The following is a 22,354-nucleotide window of genomic DNA, read 5'->3' as shown; positions in this document are numbered from 1 at the left end:
AAGTGCTTGAACTGCGTGCGGATGGAATCACACAGCTCGTGCTCTTTGGTTCAGCTTCTTTTCCTGAACGTTGTGCCTGTGGGACTCACTGATGGTACTGCAGGGTTTGGTAGTTTGTTTTTTGCCCAATCTTGGGCAGCATTGCATTGTGTAAGAGATCTTCAAAAAGTTCAAAGGGAATGCATTTCAAAGCACTGATTTCAATTTCTTTGCAACCAAATAAATCCATAATTCCAGTTTTCATGAACACTGGTTACTTACCCATTTTTTAAAATATTTATTTATTTGAAAGGCAGAGTTACAGAGAGGCAGAGGCAGAGAGAGAAAGAGAGAGAGAGAGGGAGTCTTCCATCTGCTGGTTCACTACCCAAATGGATGCAATGGCTGGAGCTGTGCCGATCTGAAGCCAGGAGGCAGGAGCTTCTTCCAGGTCTCCCACATGGGTGCAGGGGCCCAAGGACTTGGGCCATCTTCTACTGCTTTCCCAGGCCGCAGCTGAGAGCTGGATCGGAAGTGGAGCAGCCAGACTTGAACCAGTGCCCTTATAGGATGTCGGCACTGAAGGTGGCTGCTTTTATCCACTATGCCACAGCGCCAGCCCCTTACCCATTCTAATATTAGTGGACTTTGTGTAGTTTCTAGTATAGCACTCTTATGAACAAGGCTGTATAATAGATCATCCTTTTTTTTTTTTTTAAAAGAGATTTATTTATTTATTTGAAAGTCAGAGTTACACAGAGAGAGAAGGAGAGGCAGAGAGAGAGAGAGAGGTCTTCTATCCACTGGTTCACACCTGAAGTGGCCACAACGGCTGGAGCTGCGCCAATCCAAAGCCAGGAGTTTCTTCTGGGTCTCCCAGGTGGGTGAAGGGACCTAAGAACTTGGGCCATCTTCTACTGCTATCCCAGGCCATAGCAGAGAGCTGGATAGGAAGTGAAGCAGCTGGAACTCAAAACTGCGCCCATATGGGATGCTGTCACTGCAGGCAGCGGCTTTACCCACTACGCCACAGCGCCTGCCCCAAAAGATAATATATTTTAAAGCTACATAGTAGGCACTCAGAAAACAAAAAACAAAAAACCCTGAGAAGGAACATCACAAGAACAAAGCAGAATGGAAGCAAGCACGTGGCCGTGATAATACATTTATTCTGGAATTCTTTTCTTACAGATATCGTGGTAACATGGATAGTCTCCCAAGGAAACACGAGGGTGAGAAACATGGAGGTGTCCCGGTGGGAGATGGGAGGGAAGCTTTCCTGGGGTCACCGTGACCCCACAATGGAGCTGAGACTGAGACGACCAGCGCTTGTGGAGGCTTCGCCTTGAGCTCATCTCCATGCCTGGCGAGGCGGCACACCTGCTCCGGAACCGGTCTCTGCCTGATCTCTGGCGCTGGTCAAGGTCTCTGTGAGCCTTTTGCTGGCTCCTTTCTGAATGGAGGCCGTGTCCATCTCCATGGTTCACGCCTGGGAGGCATTTTGTGCTTCATTTTCATCACTCCTTGATCATCCTTTTCTTATTCCCCATGATTCTCTCCACTCCAAATTTTGCTTCCCCGTAATATTTTCCGTCATCCACTCTAGGGCCACAGCCATCTTGTCCTGCTGTGGTCTCTCCGGTGGCCTCCCCTGTGGCGCTCTCCATGGCTTCCTCCACGACCTCCCCCATGACCCATTTCAAAGCTGTCGTGACGGCTGCCTCCATTTCTGCCATGAGTCATCCCATCACCTCCCCCAACGTTGTAGCTAAATCCATGGCCCACTCCATGTCCACGGCCTTGTGCTCCTCCATGTCCAATGTCAAGTCCACCTTCATGGACTGGTTCATCTCCCAAACTGTGGAACCTTCCAGGGCCCTGGCCCAAGTCCAGGTCCAGATTAAGGCCACGGTTGTGACCATGTGGGTAAAAGGTATGACTGTTTCTCAGGGGGAAGGAGAAGTCCCTCTAAAAGAAAAAATATATATATAAAGAATTAAGTCCTTTTTCCCTTATCACTGTCATGTCTATTTCAACAATGTCAGATCCTCACTTTGCAAAATGGCCACATCCTCACTATGGTAGCGCTGCTGCTCTCTCTGTCTCTCCTTGTTTTGTTTTGAATATTTATTTATTTGAAAGGCATAGTTATAATAGGCAGAAGCAGAGAGAGAGAGAGTCAGAGAGAGGGGTCTTCCATTCGCTGGTTTACTCCCTAAATGGCTGCATTGGCCAGAGCTGTCATGATCCAAAGCCGGGAGCCTCTTCTGGGTCTCCCACATGGGTGCAGGGGAGCAAGGACTTGGGCCATCTTCTACTGCTTTCCCAGGCACATTAACAGGGAGCTATATGGGAAGTGAAGCAGCCAGGACTCGAACTGGTGTCCATATGGGATGCCGGCACTGTAAGTGGCGGCTTTACCCGCTAAGCCACAGCGCCAGCCCCTGCTTGTGGTTTTACTCTTCTCTCTCTGAGAAAGTGACCTCCCTGATATATTAACATATCCTCTGTGTGAAGAGACAAGTCTTGCCCTGCAGCGTGGTGAGATTTTGCATCCTCAGACTTTCAAGACAAAGGCAAATCCATACCACCATGTGACAGGCAGAGACGCACCTGAGGGATAGTCTCTCTCTGTTAATCAGTTAAGACTATGAGGACAGGTGTGTGGAATGAGAGCACTCAGGTCCTTACAGTCTTTGTGTGTGTGTGTGTGTGTGTGTTATTTTGTTTTTGACAGGTAGAGTTAGACAGTGAGAGAGAGGCCGGCGCCGTGGCTCAACAGGCTAATCCTCCGCCTTGCGGCGCCGGCACACCAGGTTCTAGTCCCGGTCGGGCGCTGGATTCTATCCTGGTTGCCCCTCTTCCAGGCCAGCTCTCTGCTATGGCCTGGGAGTGCAGTGGAGGATGGCCCAAGTGCTTGGGCCCTGCACCCGCATGGGAGACCAGGAGGAGGCACCTGGCTCCTGGCTTCGGATCAGTGCAGTGCGCCAATCGCAGCGCACTGGCTGCAGTGGCCATTGGGGGGTGAACCAACAGAAAAAAAAAAGGAGGACCTTTCTTTCTCTCACTGTCCACTCTGCCTGTCAAAAAAAAAAAAAAAAAGACAGTGAGAGAGAAATAAAGAAAGGTCTTCTTTCCGTTGGTTCACCCCCCAAATGGCCGCTACGATCCAAAGTCAGGAGCCAGGTGTCTCCCATGTGGGTGCAGGGCCCAAGCACTTGGGCCATCCTCCACTGCACTCCCAGGCCACAGCAGAGAGCTGGACTGGAAGAGGGGCAACCAGGACAGAATCCAGCGCCCCGACCGGGACTAGAACCTGGGGTGCCAGCGCCGCAGGCAGAGGATTAGCCCAGTGAGCCGTGGCGCCAGCCATCCTTACAGTCTTGAGACTGCAGACTCTGGGGCCGGTGCTGTGGTGCAGCGGGTTAACCCCCTGGCCTGAAGCACTGGCATCCCATATGGGTACCGGTTCTAGTCCCAGCTACTCCTCTTCTGATCTAGCTCTCTGCTATGGCCTGGGAAAGCTGTTGGGCCCCTGCACTGTGTGGGAGTCCCAGAAGAAGCTCCTGGCTCCTGGCTTGGGATCGGCACAGCTCCGGCCAGTTGTGGCTAACTGGGGAGTGAACCATCGGATGGGAGACCTCTCTTTCTCTCTGCCTCTCCTCTCTCTGTGCAACTCTGGCTTTCAAATAAATAAATAAATCTTGAAAATAAAAAAGACTGCAGACTCTTGGGCTGGCACTAAGCCTCTGCCTGTGGCGCCAGCCTCCCACATGGACAACATTTCATTCCTGGCTGCTCCACTTCTGATCCAGCTCTCTGCTAATGGCCTGGGAAAGCAGCAGAAGATGCCCTAAGTGCTTGGGCCCCTGCATCCATGTGGGAGCCCCAGAAGAAGCTCCTGGCTCCTGTTTTCAGATCAGCCCAGCTCCAGCCATTGTGGCTATTTGGGGAGTGAACCAGCAGATGGAAGACCTCTACCAACCCCCGTCTCTCCCTCGTTAACTCTGCCTCTCAAATAAATTAATTAATTAAAGAAAAAGAAAAAGACTGCAGACTCTAAGCTCCACAATGCAACCAACCTGAATTTGAGTCCAAGACCTGCCACTTACGGCCCGTGCTGGGGCAAACAGCTAAGACCACAGAGCCCCAGCTGCCTCACTTAGACGATGAATAGCGTCTGACCATAGAGCAGATACCATACTGCGATGCACTTTAACTATTCAGCTCTGAGCCTAGCACTTACTGAAACATCAATTCATGTTTGTTCCTACCATCATCTCCTGAGCTGAAATATCAAATTATAAAGTAACTTAGGAAGTTCCTCCTAGAGAGCGGAAATTTATTTTGTAGCCCACCTATGACGGGAGGCCGAGAACTTGGAAACAAAGAACCCTGGTGAACCCTGGTGAACCCTGGTGAATTGGCCGTATTAGGCCAGAACCTCTGCGGCTGCAGTGTGGTGTCCATTTGCCTGCCCATTCTTACGAGTGGCCTGCTGGTCAGCATTCAACCGCCAGATCTCCAGGGCTGGGGACAGGGGAGGGGGAGTCCTAGTCTGTAGTATTTGTCAACGCCCGTGGTATAAACACTGCCACCACAGCATGTTAAGCTACCAACACACGCCACTAAGCTCACAGTTGGGAAGAGACGCACAGTCTCTTGGGAGCCAGAATGACTTAACTCCCACAGCATTCCTCCTATGTGAGCTTACTAACGAGAACCATAAGAAAACAGGAAAAGCACGTGTAAATATAAAATCCATAGAAGTATTCCATGCGTATAAATAAATATAAAATCCAAACGTGTGTTTGTGAAGCCCAGGCCCTGAGAGCTGGGCGGCTACAGGGGGTTCAGAGTAAGTAGCCGGGACGGAGCTGTGTTTCCCTTTGCGTCACCTGAGCATCTTGTGAGGGGTTCGGACGTCCCCACTCTGGCGGCTGACCCCAGGAGAGCCAGGGCCGAGGATGCCCGCTCCTGGTGCAAAGGCAGCGATCGGAAGGGAAGACGTGCGCGTTATCACTGCGGAGGTGCGCGGTGAACGTGAGCGCCACTGCCCGCCTGGAGACTCCCGGGAAATGGTCTAATTTCCAGATTTCACCTTTTACACAATTTCCTTTCGGTTTGGCCTCAACGTCCTCTCTGTACCTCTCCCTTTCAACGATTTCTCTGTCTCTATACCATGCTGTGTGATTTTTTCTTTCCTAGCCTGCCGATGTATTCTCGGCTTTTTTTCGGAACACCCCAACGGCACTCTTCGCACAAGTCCCTTCTCGTGTACGTCTGCCTTCGCGCCTGCTAACCCACCCTAGGTACTCACCAAGCAAAAACTCAGCCCTATTAGCAGTCCCACAGCGACCACGACAGCAGCCAGAGAAATGAGGACGATGCCCCAGGGCTGTAAATATCCGCTCGGCTTGGCCACGGTTGTTGGTGTGTGGCTCTCGTTGACCGGGGAGGTGGCCACGGAGGTGGAGCCTGTTTGATGGGAGGTGGTGCTGGTTGGCTCCTGGGGAGACCCCGTGGAGGTCCTGCTGCCTGCCACTGCGGTGGTGGATGAAGTTCCAATAGTGGATGTGGCCAGGCCAGAGGTATTCAGGGTTGTCCCAGGCACGGGACTGCTGGTAGTAGAGGCCGGGGAGTCCCTTCCAGGGGCCGTGGTGACAGAGTCAGAGGTGGTTGGTCTGAGACCAGTGGTCCTGGTGCCTAGGAAACAGGTCATACACATGATGCATTTACAGTAGAGATCATTAAAGGGGAGGTGGGGATCCCTAGAGCAGAGAACACTGAAAATTTTTTTAGGATTTATTTATTTATTTGAAAGGCAGAGTTACAGAGAGGCAGAGGCAGAGGCAGAGAGAGAGAGAGAGAGAGAGAGAGAGAGAGAGAGAGGAGGGAAAGAGAGAGAGGTCTTCCATCCACTGGTTCACTCCCCAATGGTCACAACAGCCGGAGCTGGGCTGATCCAAAGCCAGGAGCTTCTTCTGGGTGTCCCACATGGGTGCCAGGGCCCAAGGTCTTGGACCATCTTCTACTGATTTCCCAGGCCATAACAGAGAGCTGGATCGGAAGTGGAGTAGCTGGGACTTGAACCGGCACCCATATGGGATGCCGGCGCTGCAGGCAGCAGTTTTACCCGCTATGCCACAGCACCAGAAGGGCACTGAATATTACATGTTTTAATAGTGGTGGTTTGAGGACAGGGATTGCTGGGGAGATACAGTAGGAGTGATTGACTTGTATCAGAACAGAGGTGAATGTTGGAGAAGAGAAGGTAGACCATGTCCTCCGGTGGTGTTGGAGACCCTGGTGGGTCCTGATTCTCTTGTCACCATAGGCACCAGGTTTAAGGAGGATGTGGGAGGAGAGGACAGAATAATATTTACTCATGGGGACCGGCATTGTGGCATAGCGGGTAAAGCCACCACGTGACACCAGCATCACCTATCTAATCCCAGTGCTCCACTTCCATTCCAGCTCTGTGCTGATGTTCCCGGGGAAAGCAGCAGAAGATGGCTCAAGTACTTGGGGCCCTGCACCCATGTTGGAGACCCGGATGAAGCTCCTGGTTCCTTGATTCACACAGGTCCAGCTCCAGATGTTGCGGCCATTCGGGGAGTGAACCAGCAGATGGAAGATCCATTCTCTCTCCCTCTCTCTCTCTCTCCCTTTCTCTCTCTCCTCCACCTCTCCCTCTCCCTCTCCCATTCTATAACTCTGCCTTTCAAATAAATGCATGAATCTTAAAAAGAAATTTACTCACAGGTGGGGCAGTGGCCCTGGCTTGAGCACAGGTGACATCATCTAACCACAACTGTGGTCAACAAAGTTAACCTGAGAGTCCTTGGAACAAATGCAGGACAACCTGACCCAGTGGAGCCTGATGGCAGGGATGGGAGACAGCTAACTCAGCACAAGGTGCGAGAGATGTGCTAGCAATGACTCAGGAACAATGGCTGTGCATGGATTAGAAGTGGTTAAAACCTGACACACGAAAGGAGCAGAGCTGAACGGGCTCAGAACAAAGGGGGTGCAATCAGATCCAATATGTGGCAGGGACAGGCGCAGCGTATGTCACAGCCTGCAGTAAGGGCCGGCAAATGTTCCTGCAGATGGCCAGATAGGGAATATTGTCATCTTTTTGGGTGACACAGTCTCCTTTCTACTGTACCGAGAGCTGGAAAGCAGAGAGAGAGACTATGTAAGTGAGTGGGCGGCCAGCGCTGTGGCTCACTAGGCTAATCCTCCGCCTGCAGCACCGGCATACCGGGTTCTAGTCCCAGTTGGGGCGCCAGGTTCTGTCCTGGTTGCCCCTCTTCCAGGTCAGCTCTCTGCTGTGGCCTGGGAGTGCAGTGGAGGATGGCCCAGGTCCTTGGGCCCTGCACCCGCATGGGAGACCAGGAGAAGCACCTGGCTCCTGGCTTCGGATCAGCGCAATGTGCCGGCTGCAGCGTGCCAGCCGAGGTGGCCATTGGAGGGTGAACCAACGGCAAAAAGGAAGACCTTTCTCTCTGTCTCTCTCTCTCTCTCACTGTCCACTCTGCCTGTCCAAAAATAAAAAAAAAAAAGTAAGTGAATGGGCATGGCTATGTTCCAATAAAATATTATTTCCAAAAACAGATAATAGGTGAGACTCGACCCTTGAAGGGCAGTTAGCCAACTCCCTGACTAAGCGTCCATATATCGAATATGAGGCCATGATGCTCCTGGTGATGATCTGGGTAGAACTGATTGTGCTTGGCACAGACGTGAGAACATCTAAAGTATAAATTAAGATATAAATAAGTATAAATTAAGATATAAATAAGTATAAATTAAGAGAAACTTTAGAAACTGTAAAAATGATTAGAAATTTAATACCATTATCTTGAATGAACAGTGAATCAATGAAGAAATCAAAAGGGAAGCTTAAAGTTTTTTCAAAGACATGGAAATGTAACACAACATACCCAAACCTATGGGATACAGCAGAATTAGAAGGAAGTGTGTATCAATAAATGCCTACAGAAAAAAATTAGGAAGATTTCAAATAAACAACCTAATAATTGCAACCCAAGAAGCTAAAAAAGCAAGAACAAACCAACATCAAAATTAGTACAAGGGAAGAAAGAACAATGATCATAGCAGAACTTAGTGAGAGGCTTAAAAATATGAAATTGCAATAAACAAAGAGTTGTTTTTTAGAGAGAAACAAAATTAATAAAATTTTAGACAGACTAATTATGAACAAAGAGTAAAGACCCAAATAAATACAATCATAATAGGGAGAAAATAAAGTGATACTACAGAAATACAAAGCATGTTAGAGACAATTATGAACAACTATATGCAAATACATTGGGGAACCTAGAAGAAATGAATAAATTTCTGGACACATATAATCTATCAAAACTGAACCGTAAGATCATAGAAAACCTGAACAGATCAGTAACAAGTAACAAGATTGAGTCAGTAATAGGCCAGCGCCGTGGCTTAACAGCTAATCCTCCACCTTGCGGCGCCGGCACACCGGGTTCTAGTCCTGGTTGGGGCACCGGATTCTATCCCGGTTGCCCCTCTTCCAGGCCAGCTCTCTGCTATGGCCCGGGGAAGGCAGTGGAGGGTGGCCCAAGTGCTTGGGTCCTGCACCCGCATGGGAGACCAGGAGAAGCACCTGGCTCCTGGCTTTGGATCAGCGAGATGCGCCGGCCACAGAGGCCATTGGAGGGTGAACCAATGGCAAAAGGAAGACCTTTCTCTCTGTCTCTCTCTCTCACTATCCAGTCTGCCTGTCAAAAACAACAACAACAACAAAGATTGAGTCAGTAATAAAAAGTCTCCCAACAGGAAAAGCTTAGGACTGGATGATTTAACTAATAAGTTTAACCAAATTTTAAGAAAATAACTGGGGCCAGCGCTATGGCGCAGCAAGTTAACGCCCTGGCATGAAGCGCTGGCAGTAGAAGATGGCCCAAGTCCTTGGGCCCCTGCACCCACATGGGAGACCTGGAAGAAGCTCCTGGCTCCTGGCTTCGGATCAGTGCAGCTCCAACCATTGCAGCCGTCTGAGGAGTGAACCAGCGAATGAAAGACCGCTCTCTCTGTCTCTACCTCTCTCTGTAACTCTGTCTTTCAAATAAATAAAAAAATAAATCTTAAAAAAAAGAAAAGAACTAAAGCCTATTTGTCTCAAGCTATCCCACAGCATTGAAAGGATGGGCTCCCTTTCAAGCTCATTCTACAAGGTCAGTCTCACTCTAATTCTAAAACCAAACAAGGATACACCGACACCAAAAACTACAGACCAAAATCGTTGAGGAAACTGGATGCAGGGGTCAGCGTTTTGGCACAATGTAAAAACCACTACCTGCAACACTGTCATCCTTAAGAAAGCAACTCCATTTATAATAGCTACAAAATATCCAGAAATAAGTTTAATCAAGGAAGTGAATCATTTCTGCAACAAAAATTACAAAACATCAATGAAAGAAATTGGAGAGACACAAAAATGGGAAGACAGCCCATGTTTATGGATTTGAAGAATTATTGTTATTAAAATGTCTACACTACCCCAAACAATCTGCGAACCCAATGCAATTCCTATCAGGTATCAGAGGCATTCCTCAGAGCCCTAGCAAATATCAATCACAAAATTCCCGATCTACAAGAGATCTTGAATAATCAAAGCAATCCTGATCAAGAACAAAACTGGGCATTACAACAACTGATTTCAAATAGTATCTAAAACTGCAGAGTACTGGCACAACAACAGAGACATAGATTAGTGGAACAGAACAGAGAATCCAGAATTAATCCATGTATTTATAGCTAATTGATTTTTGACAAAAAACTGGCATTGTGGCATAGTGGGTAAAGCCTACTTCTGCAACGCCAGCATCCCATATGGGCGCCAGTTCAAGTCCAGCTGCTCTACTTCTGATCCTGCTCTCTGCTATGGCCTGGGAAAGCAGTGGAAGATGGCCCAAGTCCCTGGGCCTCTGTACCCACATGGGAGACCTGAGGAAACACCTGGCTTCGGATTGGCCCAGCTCTGGCCATTGCTACCATTTGGGGAGTGAACCAGCAGATGGAAGACCTCTCTCTGTGTCTTCCTCTCTCTGTAACGCTGTCTCTCAAATAAATAAAAAATCTTTAAATAAAAATAGAAATATGTTCATCAAATAAATGAAAGGCTCTTCAATAAATGATGCTGGGGAAACCGGATATCCACATATAGAAGAAATAAATGAAATTCCCGTCTCTCATTTTATACAAAAATCAACCCAAAGTGGATCAAAGACTTAAGATTAAGACCTGAAACTCTGAAACTTTTAGAAGGAAATATGAGGGAGAAATTTCATGACACTGGTCTGGAAAAAGATTTTTTGGATACGACTCACAAAGTACAGGCAACAGAAGCCAAAATTGATCAGTGGGGTTATATCAAATTAAAAGGCTCCTGCCAAGAGAGATAACCAAGAGAGTGAAGGGGGCTGGCATTGTGGCACAGTGCTTCAAGCCATCGTCTGAGACGCTGGCATCACAAATGAGTGCTGTTTTGAGTCCCAGCTGCTCCACTTCTGATCCAGCTCCTTGCTAATGGACTTAGGAACGCAGCAAAAGATGACTGAAGTCCTTGGGCACCTGCACCCATGTGGGAGATCTGGAAGAAGCTCCTGGAACCTGGCCTGCCCTAGCCCTGGCCATTGTGGGTATTTGAGGAGTGAACTAGTGGAATGAAAGATCTATCCCTCTCTGCAACTCTGCCTTTCAAATAAATACATAAGTAAACCTTCAAAAAAAAAAAGGAGAGAGCGAGCCAATAGACAATCTATAGAATGGGGTAAAATATTTGCAAACTGTTCATCTGACAAGGGATGAATATTTAAGGAACTCAACTCAATAGAAATAAAACAAATAATGAGACTTTAAAATGGCTGAATGACCTGGATGGACAGTTCTGAAAAGAGGATACACAAAGAGACAACAACATATGGAAAAATGCTCAGCATCATTAATCATCATGGAAATGAAACTCAAAACCAGAAAAACATATCAGAATCCCTATTAGCAAAAATGTTTTAAAAATGGAGAAATGGGGGGCTGGTACTGTGGTGCAGCAGGTTAACACCCTGGCCTGAAGTGCTGGCATTGCCTATGGGCTCCAGTTCGAGACCTGGCTGCTCTACTTCCAATCCAGCTCTCTGCCATGGCCTGGGAAAGCAGTAGAAGATGGCCCTACTCCTTGGGCCCCTGCACCCACGTGGGAGACCTGGAAGAAACTCCTGACTCCTGGCTTCGGATCAGCACAACTCTGGCCATTGTGACCAATTGGGGAGTGTGAACCATCGGATGGAAGACCTCTCTCTCTCTCTCTCTCTCTCTGCCTCTCCTCTCTCTCTGTGTAACCCTTTCAAATAAATAAATTCATCTTTAAAAAATGGAGAAGTGGGAATTCTCATATACTATGGGTATGAATGTAAATAGCACAGCTCTCATGGAGAACAGTTTGGAGGCTCCCCCCAAAAATTACAAATATGTTTTACCACATGATCCAGAAATCCTACTACTGGGTAGAGATAGATAGATAGATAGATAGATAGATAGATAGATAGATATTTGAAAGACATGGATTCAATATTTCAGAGAAATCTGCATTCCTGTGCTTACTGTGGCACTATTCACAATAGCCAAGACATGGAATCAACCTAAGTGCACATGGATAGATGGATGGATAAAGAAAATGTGAGCCGGCGCCGCGGCTCACTAGGCTAATCCTCCGCCTTGCGGCGCCGGCACACCGGGTTCTAGTCCCGGTCGGGGCACCGATCCTGTCCCGGTTGCCCCTCTTCCAGGCCAGCTCTCTGCTGTGGCCAGGGAGTACAGTGGAGGATGGCCCAAGTTCTTGGGCCCTGCACCCCATGGGAGACCAGGAGAAGCACCTGGCTCCTGCCATCGGATCAGCGCGGTGCGCCGGCCGCAGTGCGCTACCGCGGCGGCCATTGGAGGGTGAACCAACGGCAAAAGGAAGACCTTTCTCTCTGTCTCTCTCTCTCACTGTCCACTCTGCCTGTCAAAAAAAAAAAAAAGAAAAAAAAAAAGAAAATGTGATATACACTGTGGAGCATTATCTAGCCATAACAACGAATGCTATTTCTGATATTAGCACCAACATGCGTGGAACTGGAGGACCTTATGTTAAGTGAAATGAATCTAGTCCAGAAAGCCAAACACTGCACATTGCTGCTACACACACACGTGGAAGTTAGAGTGATCTTAACAGATATGAGACTAGAATAGGACAACCAGAGCCCAGGGAGGAGGTAAGGAAGGGACAGATGGGGAGAGGATGGTTAGTGGGGACAGGGGTGCAGCTGGATAGAAGACAACTTCTAATGTTCTATCACACAGGAAGATAAGTGTGCTTGACAAAGCTTAGTTGAACATTTTGAAATAGGTAATAGAGTTTTGAATGTTCTCAATACAGAGAAATGATGTACAGCTGAGATGATGGAAATGTCAGTGACTCAGAGGTGATCATTACTCATTGTTTGCATATACATGTTTTGATATGCCACATTGCACCCCATAAATAAGGGGGCAAGGGGGCCTAGCTTGTGGGGCAGAGACAATAGAAATAGGTGAAAAGATGGTGGTTGTCATTGACGTTGAACTGTGAGTGCTCAGAGAAGATGTGGCATTCATACCTGCTCCAGCTGTGTCGCCGGTGGATTCAGCTGAAATGCCAGTGGCCTTGGTGGGCGTGAAGGTGATGGCAGAGGTGGTGAAAGGCCCAGAGGCCCCGGTGGAGCCTGCAGTAGACCTAGAGGTGACTGCAGCAGAGGCCGAGATGGGCGTTGAGGACAAAGTGGAAGCTGTGGTGGGTCTAGAAGGCGAGGCAGAAGCCTGGGTGTCCCCATCCGTGGAGGAGGACGTGGTGGGCCCAGGGGCTGGAAAGGAGTCTGTGGACTTCTCAGAGGCCATGTGTGGGACAGTTGGGGTCTCAGAAAGTGTGGTGCTTGTTGTAGTGGACAGAGTAAAAGTGGACAAGCTTGTGGGAAGCTGAGAGGCTGAGGAGGAGTTGATGGTTTCAGAGTCTGTGGTGGTTTTGGAGGCTGTGGAGGGCCCAGATGCTTTTGAGGCCATAGTAGACACAGACATCATGGTAGAGAAGGAGGTGTTGTCAGATGCTGTAGTGGAGGCTGAGGTGGATCCAGAGACTAGGGTGGTCTCGGGTGTGGTGGGGGTCAACGGGAACACAGACGTGGTAGCAGAGGCTGTGACCAGCTTAGAGGTTGTACTGGAAGCTGTGGTGATCTCAGAGGACACAGTGAAGTCTGTGGTGGGAACAGGTGTTATCATGGAGTCTGTAGTAGGCACATACACTGTGGTAGAGATTGAAATGACCTCAGATGGTGTAGGAGAGGTTGTGGTGGCTGCAGAGGCCATGGTGGAGGTCAGGTTAGTCACAGGAAATGTCGTGAAAGGTGTAGAGATCTCAGAGACTGCAGCAGAATCCTTGGTGGGCACAGATTCTGTGTTGGAGATGAAGTTGCTCCCAGAGGATACGGTGGAGCCCACTGTGGTCACAAACACTGCAGTGGTCTTTGAGGCTGTAGAGGGAGCTGTATTAGAGACTGTGTTGTCAACAGTGGTCATGGTAGTGGCTATGGTGGTATCAGGAGCTATGGTGGTTCCTGTGGTGGTATCAGAGGAAGTGTTGGAGACTGTGGTGTTGTCAGGGGCCATGGATATGGCTGTGGTTGTATCAGTGTCTGTGGTAGAAACTATAGTGGTATCAGAGGCAGTGGTGGAGACTGTGGTGGTGTCAGTGGCTGTGGTGTAGCCCGTGGTGGTGACTGGATTGGTGTCAGAGGCCATGGTGGAAACTGTGGTGGTGTCAGAGGAAGTGGTGGAGACTGTGCTGGTGTCAGGGGCTGTAGTGGTGACTGTGGTGGTGTCAGGGGTTGTGTTGGAGGCTGTGGTGATGTCAAAGGCTGTGCTAGTGGCTGTGGTGGTGTCAGGGGCTGTGGTGTAGACAATGGTGTTGTTAGAAGGTGTAGTGGTATCAGGGGCCATGATTGTGACAGTGTCTGTGGTAGAAACTATGGTGGTATCAGCAGCTGTGGTGGAGACTGTGGAGGTATCAGTGGCTGTGGTATAGCCTATGGTGGAGACCTTGGTGGTTCCAGAGGCTGTGGTGGTGGTGTCAGGGGCTGTAGTGGTGACTGTGGTGATGCCAGTGGGCATAATGAAGACTGTGGTGCTGTCAGGGGCTGTGGTGTGGACTGTGGTGGCATTAATGACTGTGGTGTAGACTCTGGAGGTTTCAGAGGCTGTGGTGGTGGCTGTGGTGGTGTCAAGGGTTGTGGTGGAGAATGTGGTGGTGTCAGAGGAAGTATTGTAGACTGTGGTGGTGTCAGTGGGCATGGTGGTGGCTGCAGTGGTGTCAGGGACCATGGTGGAGAATGTGGTGGTGTCAGGGGCTGTGGTATAGACTGTGGTGGTTTCAGAGGAAGTGGTGGAAACTGTAGTGGTATCAGTGACCGTGGTATAGCCTGTGGTGGAGACTGTGGTGGTTTCAGTGGCTGTGGTGGTGTCAGGGACCATAGTGGAGAATGTGGTGGTGTCAGTGGCTGTGGTGTAGACTGTGGTGGTGTCAGTAGCTGTAGTGGAGACTGCGGTGGTATCAATGGGTCTGGTGGTGAGTGCGGTGATGTCAGGGACTGTGGTGGAGGCTGTGGTGTTGTCAGAGACTGTGCTGGTGACTGTGGTGGTATCAGGGGAGACTGTGGAGACTGTGGTGGTGTTAGAAGCTTTAGTGGTATCAGTGGCTGTGGTGGATACTGTGGTGGTATCAGAGGCAGTGGTGGAGACAGTGGTGGTGGATCCTGGAGCCATGATGGTGCCAGGGGCAATAGTAGTGACTGTGGTGGTGTCAGTGGCTGTGGTGGTGACTGTGGTGATATCAGAAGAAGTGTTGAAAACTGTGGTGGTATCAGAGGCAGCGGTGGAGACTGTGGTGTTTTCAGGGGCCGTGGATATGACTGTGGTTGTATCAGTGTCTGTGGTAGAAACTATAGTGGTATCAGAGGCCATGGTGGAGACTATGGTGGTGTCAGGGGCTGTGGTGGTGTCAGAGGCTGTGCCGGTGACTGTGGTGGTGTCCCGGGCTGCAGTGGAGACTGTGCCAGTGTTAGAAGCTGTAGTAGTGGCAGTGGCAGTGGCAGTGGTGGAGTCCGTGGTGGTATCAGTGGCTGTGGTGGTGACTGTGATGTTGGCAGGGGCCATGGTGGTGACTGTGGTGGTATCAATGGCAGTGGTGGAGACTGTGGTGGTGTCAATGGGCATGGTGGTGACTGTGGTGGTGTCAGAGGCCATGGCAGAGGCTGTGGTGTTGGAGCCAGGGGCCATAGTGGAGAATGTGATGTTGTTAGTGGGGACTGTGGTGGTATTAGGTGTTGTGGTGGAGACTGTGGTGGTATCAGGGGCTGTGGTATAGACGGTGGTGGTGTCAGAGGAAGTGGTGGAAACTGTGGTGGTATCAGTGACCGTGGTATAGCCTATGGTGGAGACTGAGGTGCTGTCAGGGGCTGTGGTGGAGACTGTGGTGTTGTCAGGGGCCATGGTGGTGACTGTGGTGGTATCAGTGTCTGTGGTGGAAACTATGGTGATACCAGAGGCCGTGCTGTAGCCTGTGGTGGTGTCAGGGGCTGTGGTGGTGTCAGGGGCTGTGCTGGTGACCGTGGTGGTGTCCAGGGCTGCAGTGGAGACTGTGCCAGTGTTAGAAGCTGTAGTAGTGGCAGTGGCAGTGGTGGAGTCGGTGGTGGTATCAGCGGCTGTGATGGTAACTGTGATGTTGCCAGGGGCCATGGTGGTGACTGTCGTGGTATCAATGGCAGTGGTGGAGACTGTAATGGTGGAGCCAGAGGCTGTGGTAGTGACTGTTGTGGTGTCAGTGGCTCTGGTGGTGAATGTGGTGGTGTTAGAGGCTGTGGCGAAGGCTGTGGTAGTGTCAGAAGCCATAGTGGACACTGTGCTGGTGTCAGGGGCCATTGTGGAGACCGTGGTGACGGATCCAGGGGCTGTGGTGGAGTCCATGGTATTGTCACTTGCTGTGGTGGAGCTTGTGGAGGTGTCAGAGGCTGTGGTGGAGATTGTGGTGGTGTTAGAAGCTACAGTGGTGGCAGTGGCAGTGGTGGAGTCAGTTGTGATATCAGTGGCAATAGTGGTAAATGTGGTGGTGTTAGGGGCCATGGTGGTGACTGTGGTGGTGACTGTGGTGGTGTCAGGGGTCATGGAGGTGACTGTGGTGGTGTTGGGGGCTCTGGTGGTGTCGGGGGAAGTGATTGTGACTGTGGTGGTGTCAGGGGCTGTGGTGGAGACCGTGGTGGTATCTGGGACTGCTGTGGTGGAGACCGTGGTGGTCTCTGGGACTGCTGTGGTGGAGATCGTGGTGGTATCTGGGGCTGTGGTGGAGACCATGGTGGTATCTGGGGCTGTGGTGGAGACCGTGGTGGTATCTGGGACTGCTGTGGAGACTGTGGTGGTATCTGGGGCTGTGGTGGAGACCATGGTGGTATCTGGGGCTGTGGTGGAGACCATGGTGGTATCTGGGACTGTTGTGGAGACTGTGGTGGTATCTGGGGCTGTGGTGGAGACCATGGTGGTATCTGGGACTGCTGTGGAGACCGTGGTAGTATCTGGGACTGCTGTGGTGGAGACCATGGTAGTATCTGGGACTGATGTGGAGACCATGGTGGTATCTGGGGCTGTGGTGGAGACCGTGGTGGTATCTGGGACTGCTGTGGTGGAGACCATGGTAGTATCTGGGACTGCTGTGGAGACTGTGGTGGTATCTGGGGCTGTGGTGGAGACCGTGGTGGTATCTGGAACTGCTGTGGTGGAGACCATGGTGGTATCTGGGACTGCTGTGGTGGAGACGGTGGTGGTATCTGAGGCTGTGGTGGAGATCGTGGTGGTATCTGGGTTTGTGGTGGAGACCGTGATGGTACCTGGGACTGCTGTGGTGGAGAACGTGGTGGTATCTGGGGCTGTGGTGGAGACCGTGGTGGTATCTGGGACTGCTGTGGTGGAGACTGTGGTGGTATCTGGGACTGCTGTGGTGGAGACCATGGTGGTATCTGGGGCTGTGGTGGAGACCACCGTGGTGGTATCTGGGGCTGTGGTGGAGACTGTGGTTGTATCTGGGACTGCTGTGGTGGAGACCGTGGTGGTATCTGGGGCTGTGGTGGAGACTGTGTTGGTATCTGGGACTGCTGTGGTGGAGACTGTGGTGGTATCTGGGACTGCTGTGGTGGAGACCGTGGTGGTATCTGGGACTGCTGTGGTGGAGAACGTGGTGGTATCTGGGACTGCTGTGGTGGAGACCGTGGAGGTATCTGGGGCTGTGGTGGAGACCATGGTGGTATCTGGGACTGTTGTAGAGACTGTGTTGGTATCTGGGGCTGTGGTGGAGACCATGGTGGTATCTGGGACTGCTGTGGAGACCGTGGTAGTATCTGGGACTGCTGTGGTGGAGACCATGGTAGTATCTGGGACTGCTGTGGAGACTGTGGTGGTATCTGGGGCTGTGGTGGAGACCGTGGTGGTATCTGGGACTGCTGTGGTGGAGACCATGGTAGTATCTGGGACTGCTGTGTAGACTGTGGTGGTATCTGGGGCTGTGGTGGAGACCGTGGTGGTATCTGGGACTGCTGTGGTGGAGACCGTGGTGGTATCTGGGAGTGCTGTGGTGGAGACCGTGGTGGTATCTAGGGCTGTGGTGGAGACCGTGGTGGTATCTGGGACTGCTGTGGTGGAGACCGTGGTGGTATCTGGGACTGCTGTGGTGGAGACCGTGGTGGTATCTGGGACAGCTGTGGAGACCGTGGTTGTATCTGGGGCTGCTGTGGTGACCGTGGTGGTATCTGGGGCTGTGGTGGAGACCGTGGTGGTATCTGGGACTGCTGTGGTGGAGACCGTGGTGGTATCTGGGACTGCTGTGGTGGAGACCGTGGTGGTATCTGGGACTGCTGTGGTGGAGACCGTGGTGATATCTGGGACTGCTGTGGTGAAGACCGTGGTGGTATCTGGGACTGCTGTGGTGGAGACCGTGGTGGTATCTGGGACTGCTGTGGTGGAGACCATGGTGGTATCTGGGACTGCTGTGGAGACTGTGGTGGCATCTGGGTCTGTGGTGGAGACCATGGTGGTATCTGGGGCTGTGGTGGAGACCGTGGTGGTATCTGGGACTGCTGTGGTGGAGACCGTGGTGGTATCTGGGACAGCTGTGGAGACCGTGGTTGTATCTGGGGCTGCTGTGGTGACCGTGGTGGTATCTGGGACTGCTGTGGTGGAGACCGTGGTGGTATCTGGGACTGCTGTGGTGGAGACCGTGGTGGTATCTGGGACTGCTGTGGTGGATACCGTGGTGGTATCTGGGACTGCTGTGGTGGATACCGTGGTGGTATCTGGGACTGCTGTGGTGGAGACCGTGGTGGTATCTGGGACTGCTGTGGTGGAGACCGTGGTGGTATCTGGGACTGCTGTGGTGGATACCGTGGTGGTATCTGGGACTGCTGTGGTGGATACCGTGGTGGTATCTGGGACTGCTGTGGTGGAGACCGTGGTGGTATCTGGGGCTGTGGTGGAGACCGTGGTGGTATCTGGGACTGCTGTGAAGACTGTGGTGGTATCTGGGGCTGTGGTGGAGACCGTGGTAGTATCTGGGACTGCTGTGAAGACTGTGGTGGTATCTGGGGCTGTGGTGGAGACCGTGGTTGTATCTGGGACTGCTGTGGTGGAGACCGTGGTGGTATCTGGGACTTCTCTGGTGGAGACCGTGGTGGTATCTGGGGCTGTGGTGGAGACCGTGGTGGTATCTGGGACTGCTGTGGTGGAGACCGTGGTGGTATCTAGGGCTGTGGTGGAGACCGTGGTGGTATCTGGGACTGCTGTGGTGGAGACCGTGGTGGTATCTGGGACAGCTGTGGAGACCGTGGTTGTATCTGGGGCTGCTGTGGTGACCGTGGTGGTATCTGGGACTGCTGTGGTGGAGACCGTGGTGGTATCTGGGACTGCTGTGGTGGAGACCGTGGTGGTATCTGGGACTGCTGTGGTGGATACCGTGGTGGTATCTGGGACTGCTGTGGTGGATACCGTGGTGATATCTGGGACTGCTGTGGTGGAGACCGTGGTGGTATCTGGGACTTCTGTGGTGGAGACCGTGGTGGTATCTGGGACTGCTGTGGTGGAGACGGTGGTGGTATCTGGGACAGCTGTGGAGACCGTGGTTGTATCTGGGGCTGCTGTGGTGGAGACCGTGGTGGTATCTGGGACTGCTGTGGTGGAGACCGTGGTGGTATCTGGGACTGCTGTGGTGGAGACCGTGGTGGTATCTGGGACTGCTGTGGTGGATACCGTGGTGATATCTGGGACTGCTGTGGTGAAGACCGTGGTGGTATCTGGGACTGCTGTGGTGAAGACCGTGGTGGTATCTGGGACTGCTGTGGTGGAGACCATGGTGGTATCTGGGACTGCTGTGGTGGAGACCATGGTGGTATCTGGGACTGCTGTGGAGACTGTGGTGGTATCTGGGGCTGTGGTGGAGACCGTGGTGGTATCTGGGACTGCTGTGAAGACTGTGGTGGTATCTGGGGCTGTGGTGGAGACCGTGGTGGTATCTGGGACTGCTGTGGTGGAGACCGTGGTGGTATCTGGGGCTGTGGTGGAGACCATGGTGGTATCTGGGGCTGTGGTGGAGACCGTGTTGGTATCTAGGGCTGTGGTGGAGACCGTGGTGGTATCTGGGACAGCTGTGGAGACCGTGGTGGTATCTGGGACTGCTGTGGTGGAGACCGTGGTTGTATCTGGGACTGCTGTGGTGGAGAACGTGTTGGTATCTGGGGCTGTGGTGGAGACTGTGTTGGTATCTGGGACTGCTGTGGTGGAGACCGTGGTAGTATCTGGGACTGCTGTGGAGACCGTGGTGGTATCTGGGACAGCTGTGGAGACCGTGGTGGTATCTGGGACTGCTGTGGTGGAGACCGTGGTTGTATCTGGGACTGCTGTGGTGGAGAACGTGGTGGTATCTGGGGCTGTGGTGGAGACCGTGGTGGTATCTGGGGCTGTGGTGGAGACCGTGGTGGTATCTGGGACTGCTGTGGTGGAGACCGTGGTGGTATCAACAACTTTGGTAGAGATGGTGGTGGTATCAGAGGCAGTAGTGGAGACCACAGGAATTTCAGGTGCTGTTGTGGAGGCTGCGGTGCTGCCAGCAGCTGTGTCAGCGACAGTGGTGGTGTCCAGGCGTGTTGTCAAGACTGTGTTGGTGTCAGAGGTAGAGACCATGGTGGTGTCGCTGGTTGTGGTGGTCACCATGGTGGTGTCTGGCACTGTTGTGATGACTGTGTTGGTGCCAGTGGCTGAGGTGGAAATGGTGGTGGTGTCTGGGACTGCTGTGGAGACCACAGTGGTGCTGGCAGCGGTGTTGGAGATGGTGGTGGTGTCAGAGGTGGTAGTGGAGACCATAGTGGTGTCAGGAACTGTGCTGGAGATCACAGTGGTGCCACCAGCTCTGGTGGAGACACTGGTGGCATCCAGGACTGTTGTTAATACTGTCGTGAGATCAGAGGCCGTGGAAGAGATCATAGTGGTATCAGGGTCTGTGGTGGAGACCATGGTGGTATCGGAAGCAGTGGATGAGGTGACTGTGGAGACCACTGTCGTGTCAGCTCCTGTGGCAGAGCCCACGGTGGTGAGAGAGACTTCAGTTGAGACCAGTGGGGTGTCAGCAGTAGTGGAGACAGTGGTTGTATCAGAGCCTGTGGTAGAGGCAGTGTTGATGTCAGAGGCTTCCACTGAGACTGTGGTGGCAACGGTGGTGACCGTGGTGGTGTTGTCGGCAGTTGCAGTGGAGACCGTGATGGGATTAGGTACCGTGGTGTAGACTTCTGTGCTGTCAGAGTCTGTGTTCAAGACTGTGGTTGTGTCAGAGGCTGTGGTATGGTCAGCAGGTGTAGTGGAGACGATGGTGTTGTCAAGTACTGTCGTGGAGACAGTGTTGGTGCCTGTGGCTGTGGGGGAGACGGTGGTGCTGTCCGGGATTATTGTAGAGGCCGTGGTGGTGCCAGCGGCTGTGGTGGACATTGTTGTATCAGGACTTACGGTAGAGCCCACGGCGGAGGCTGTGGTGGTACCAGAGGGTGTTGTCTTGTCAGAGTTCCTCGTGGATGCAGACCCTGCTGTGGTCTCAGGGGCTGTGTTGGATGATGTAGTAGTCCTAGGGCCGGTGGTTGTTTCGGGGGTTGTGGTGGGGACCATGGTGGGCTCAGATACGGTGATGGTCTCAGCCAGCATAGGGGATCCTGTGGATTTAAAAATCAACATTGCTGCCACTTTTCGAGTCAACATATCCTTTATTTCCTCATCATCTTAGGTAGCCCGTTATTCAGATCTGCAGGTTACCACTTCACCTCAACACATTCTATCCCTTTCATGTATGACTCTGTTTTCTGTCCACTTTATTAGTTATTTTAAAAAATTATTTTTCAAGTGGCCACAATGTCTTTGATTCTCTATTTTCTCTCAGAATAATTCTTTGTTTTGCTCCTCTCCATTCTTAAAATGTCATGCAACAAAAATCTCAAAAGCATGGCTGGCGCTGTGGCATAGCAGGTAAAGCTGCCACCTGCAGTGCCAGCATTCCATGTGGACGTCGATTTCAGCCTGGCTGCTCTACTTCTGATCCAGCTCTCTGCTATGCCTGGGAAAGCAGTAGAAGATGGCCCAAGTGCTCAGGCCTCTACACCAACATGAGAGACCCGGAAGAAGCTCCTGGCTCCTGGCTTTGGATTGGCCCAGCTCTGGCCATTGCAGCCATTTGGGGAGTGACCCAGTGGATAGAAGACCTCTGTCTCTCTCTGCCTCTGCCTCTCTGTAACTCTTTCAAATAAATAAATCTTTAAAAAAATAAGCAAATGGTTTTTAGAAGTTTTATTGAATACCTGGAAACATTCCAACTGTACTTTAGCTGGTGAACCATGGTCTATCCATATAGTGGCTAGGTGACAACAAAAAGAAGACAGATTGAAAAGGCTGCATATTAGAGGATTCTATTTGCATGACATTCCAGAAAAGGAAAAACAGCTGGGGCAGAAACATGATCAGTGGTTTCTGGGTGCTTGTTTGGGGGGATTTGGGAAATGTTCTGTATTTCAATGATTCAATGATAGTGTTTTCATGAATATTTGTCAAAATGTAGAGCAGAAAGTATGTAAATTATACCTTCATATAACAACTATTCATGTCAAGCAGGCAACAGAGAAAGATCATTCAACTCGGCTCAGTGTTTTCCCTGGTGATGGACAGCTAGTGTGCAAAGGAGAGAGATATT

General features: G+C 51.3%; 2 protein-coding genes across 2 annotated transcripts; both read right to left on the bottom strand.

Moving 5' to 3' along the window:
* Nucleotides 1-1,718: 1,718 nt before the first annotated feature.
* Nucleotides 1,719-16,872, bottom strand: LOC133756472 (mucin-22-like). The gene is made up of 3 exons (XM_062187154.1): nucleotides 12,666-16,872; nucleotides 4,878-5,001; nucleotides 1,719-1,857 (listed from the first exon to the last, which is right to left on the bottom strand). The coding sequence occupies exons 1-3, from the start codon at nucleotides 16,870-16,872 to the stop codon at nucleotides 1,719-1,721; spliced, it is 4,470 nt and encodes a 1,489-aa protein (XP_062043138.1).
* Nucleotides 16,873-17,280: 408 nt separating this feature from the next.
* On the bottom strand, nucleotides 17,281-21,318 carry LOC133756471 (mucin-22-like; the record flags this gene model as incomplete). Its single annotated transcript, XM_062187153.1, has 5 exons — nucleotides 20,235-21,318; nucleotides 19,560-19,775; nucleotides 18,586-19,301; nucleotides 18,106-18,525; nucleotides 17,281-17,922 (listed from the first exon to the last, which is right to left on the bottom strand). Coding segments are annotated over exons 1-5 (3,078 nt in total), but the record flags the coding sequence as incomplete, so codon positions are not given.
* Between the last annotated feature and the right edge of the window lie 1,036 nt (nucleotides 21,319-22,354).

This window comes from Lepus europaeus, chromosome 3 (assembly GCF_033115175.1).
Source record: "Lepus europaeus isolate LE1 chromosome 3, mLepTim1.pri, whole genome shotgun sequence".
Taxonomy (NCBI): Eukaryota; Metazoa; Chordata; class Mammalia; order Lagomorpha; family Leporidae; genus Lepus; species Lepus europaeus.
This window is presented reverse-complemented; position numbering and strand designations above follow the sequence as displayed.

Coding starts and splice junctions, on each gene's coding strand:
- LOC133756472 (XM_062187154.1), bottom strand. CDS start 16,872: ATGGTCTCCACCACAGCAGTTCCAGATACCACCACGGTCTCCACCACA. Junction 5,002..12,665: donor CGGCGACACAGCTGGAGCAG/GTATGAATGCCA, acceptor GCACCTCCGCAG/TGATAACGCGCACGTCTTCC. Junction 1,858..4,877: donor ACCCCTCACAAGATGCTCAG/GTGACGCAAAGG, acceptor GACTTGGGCCAG/GGCCCTGGAAGGTTCCACAG.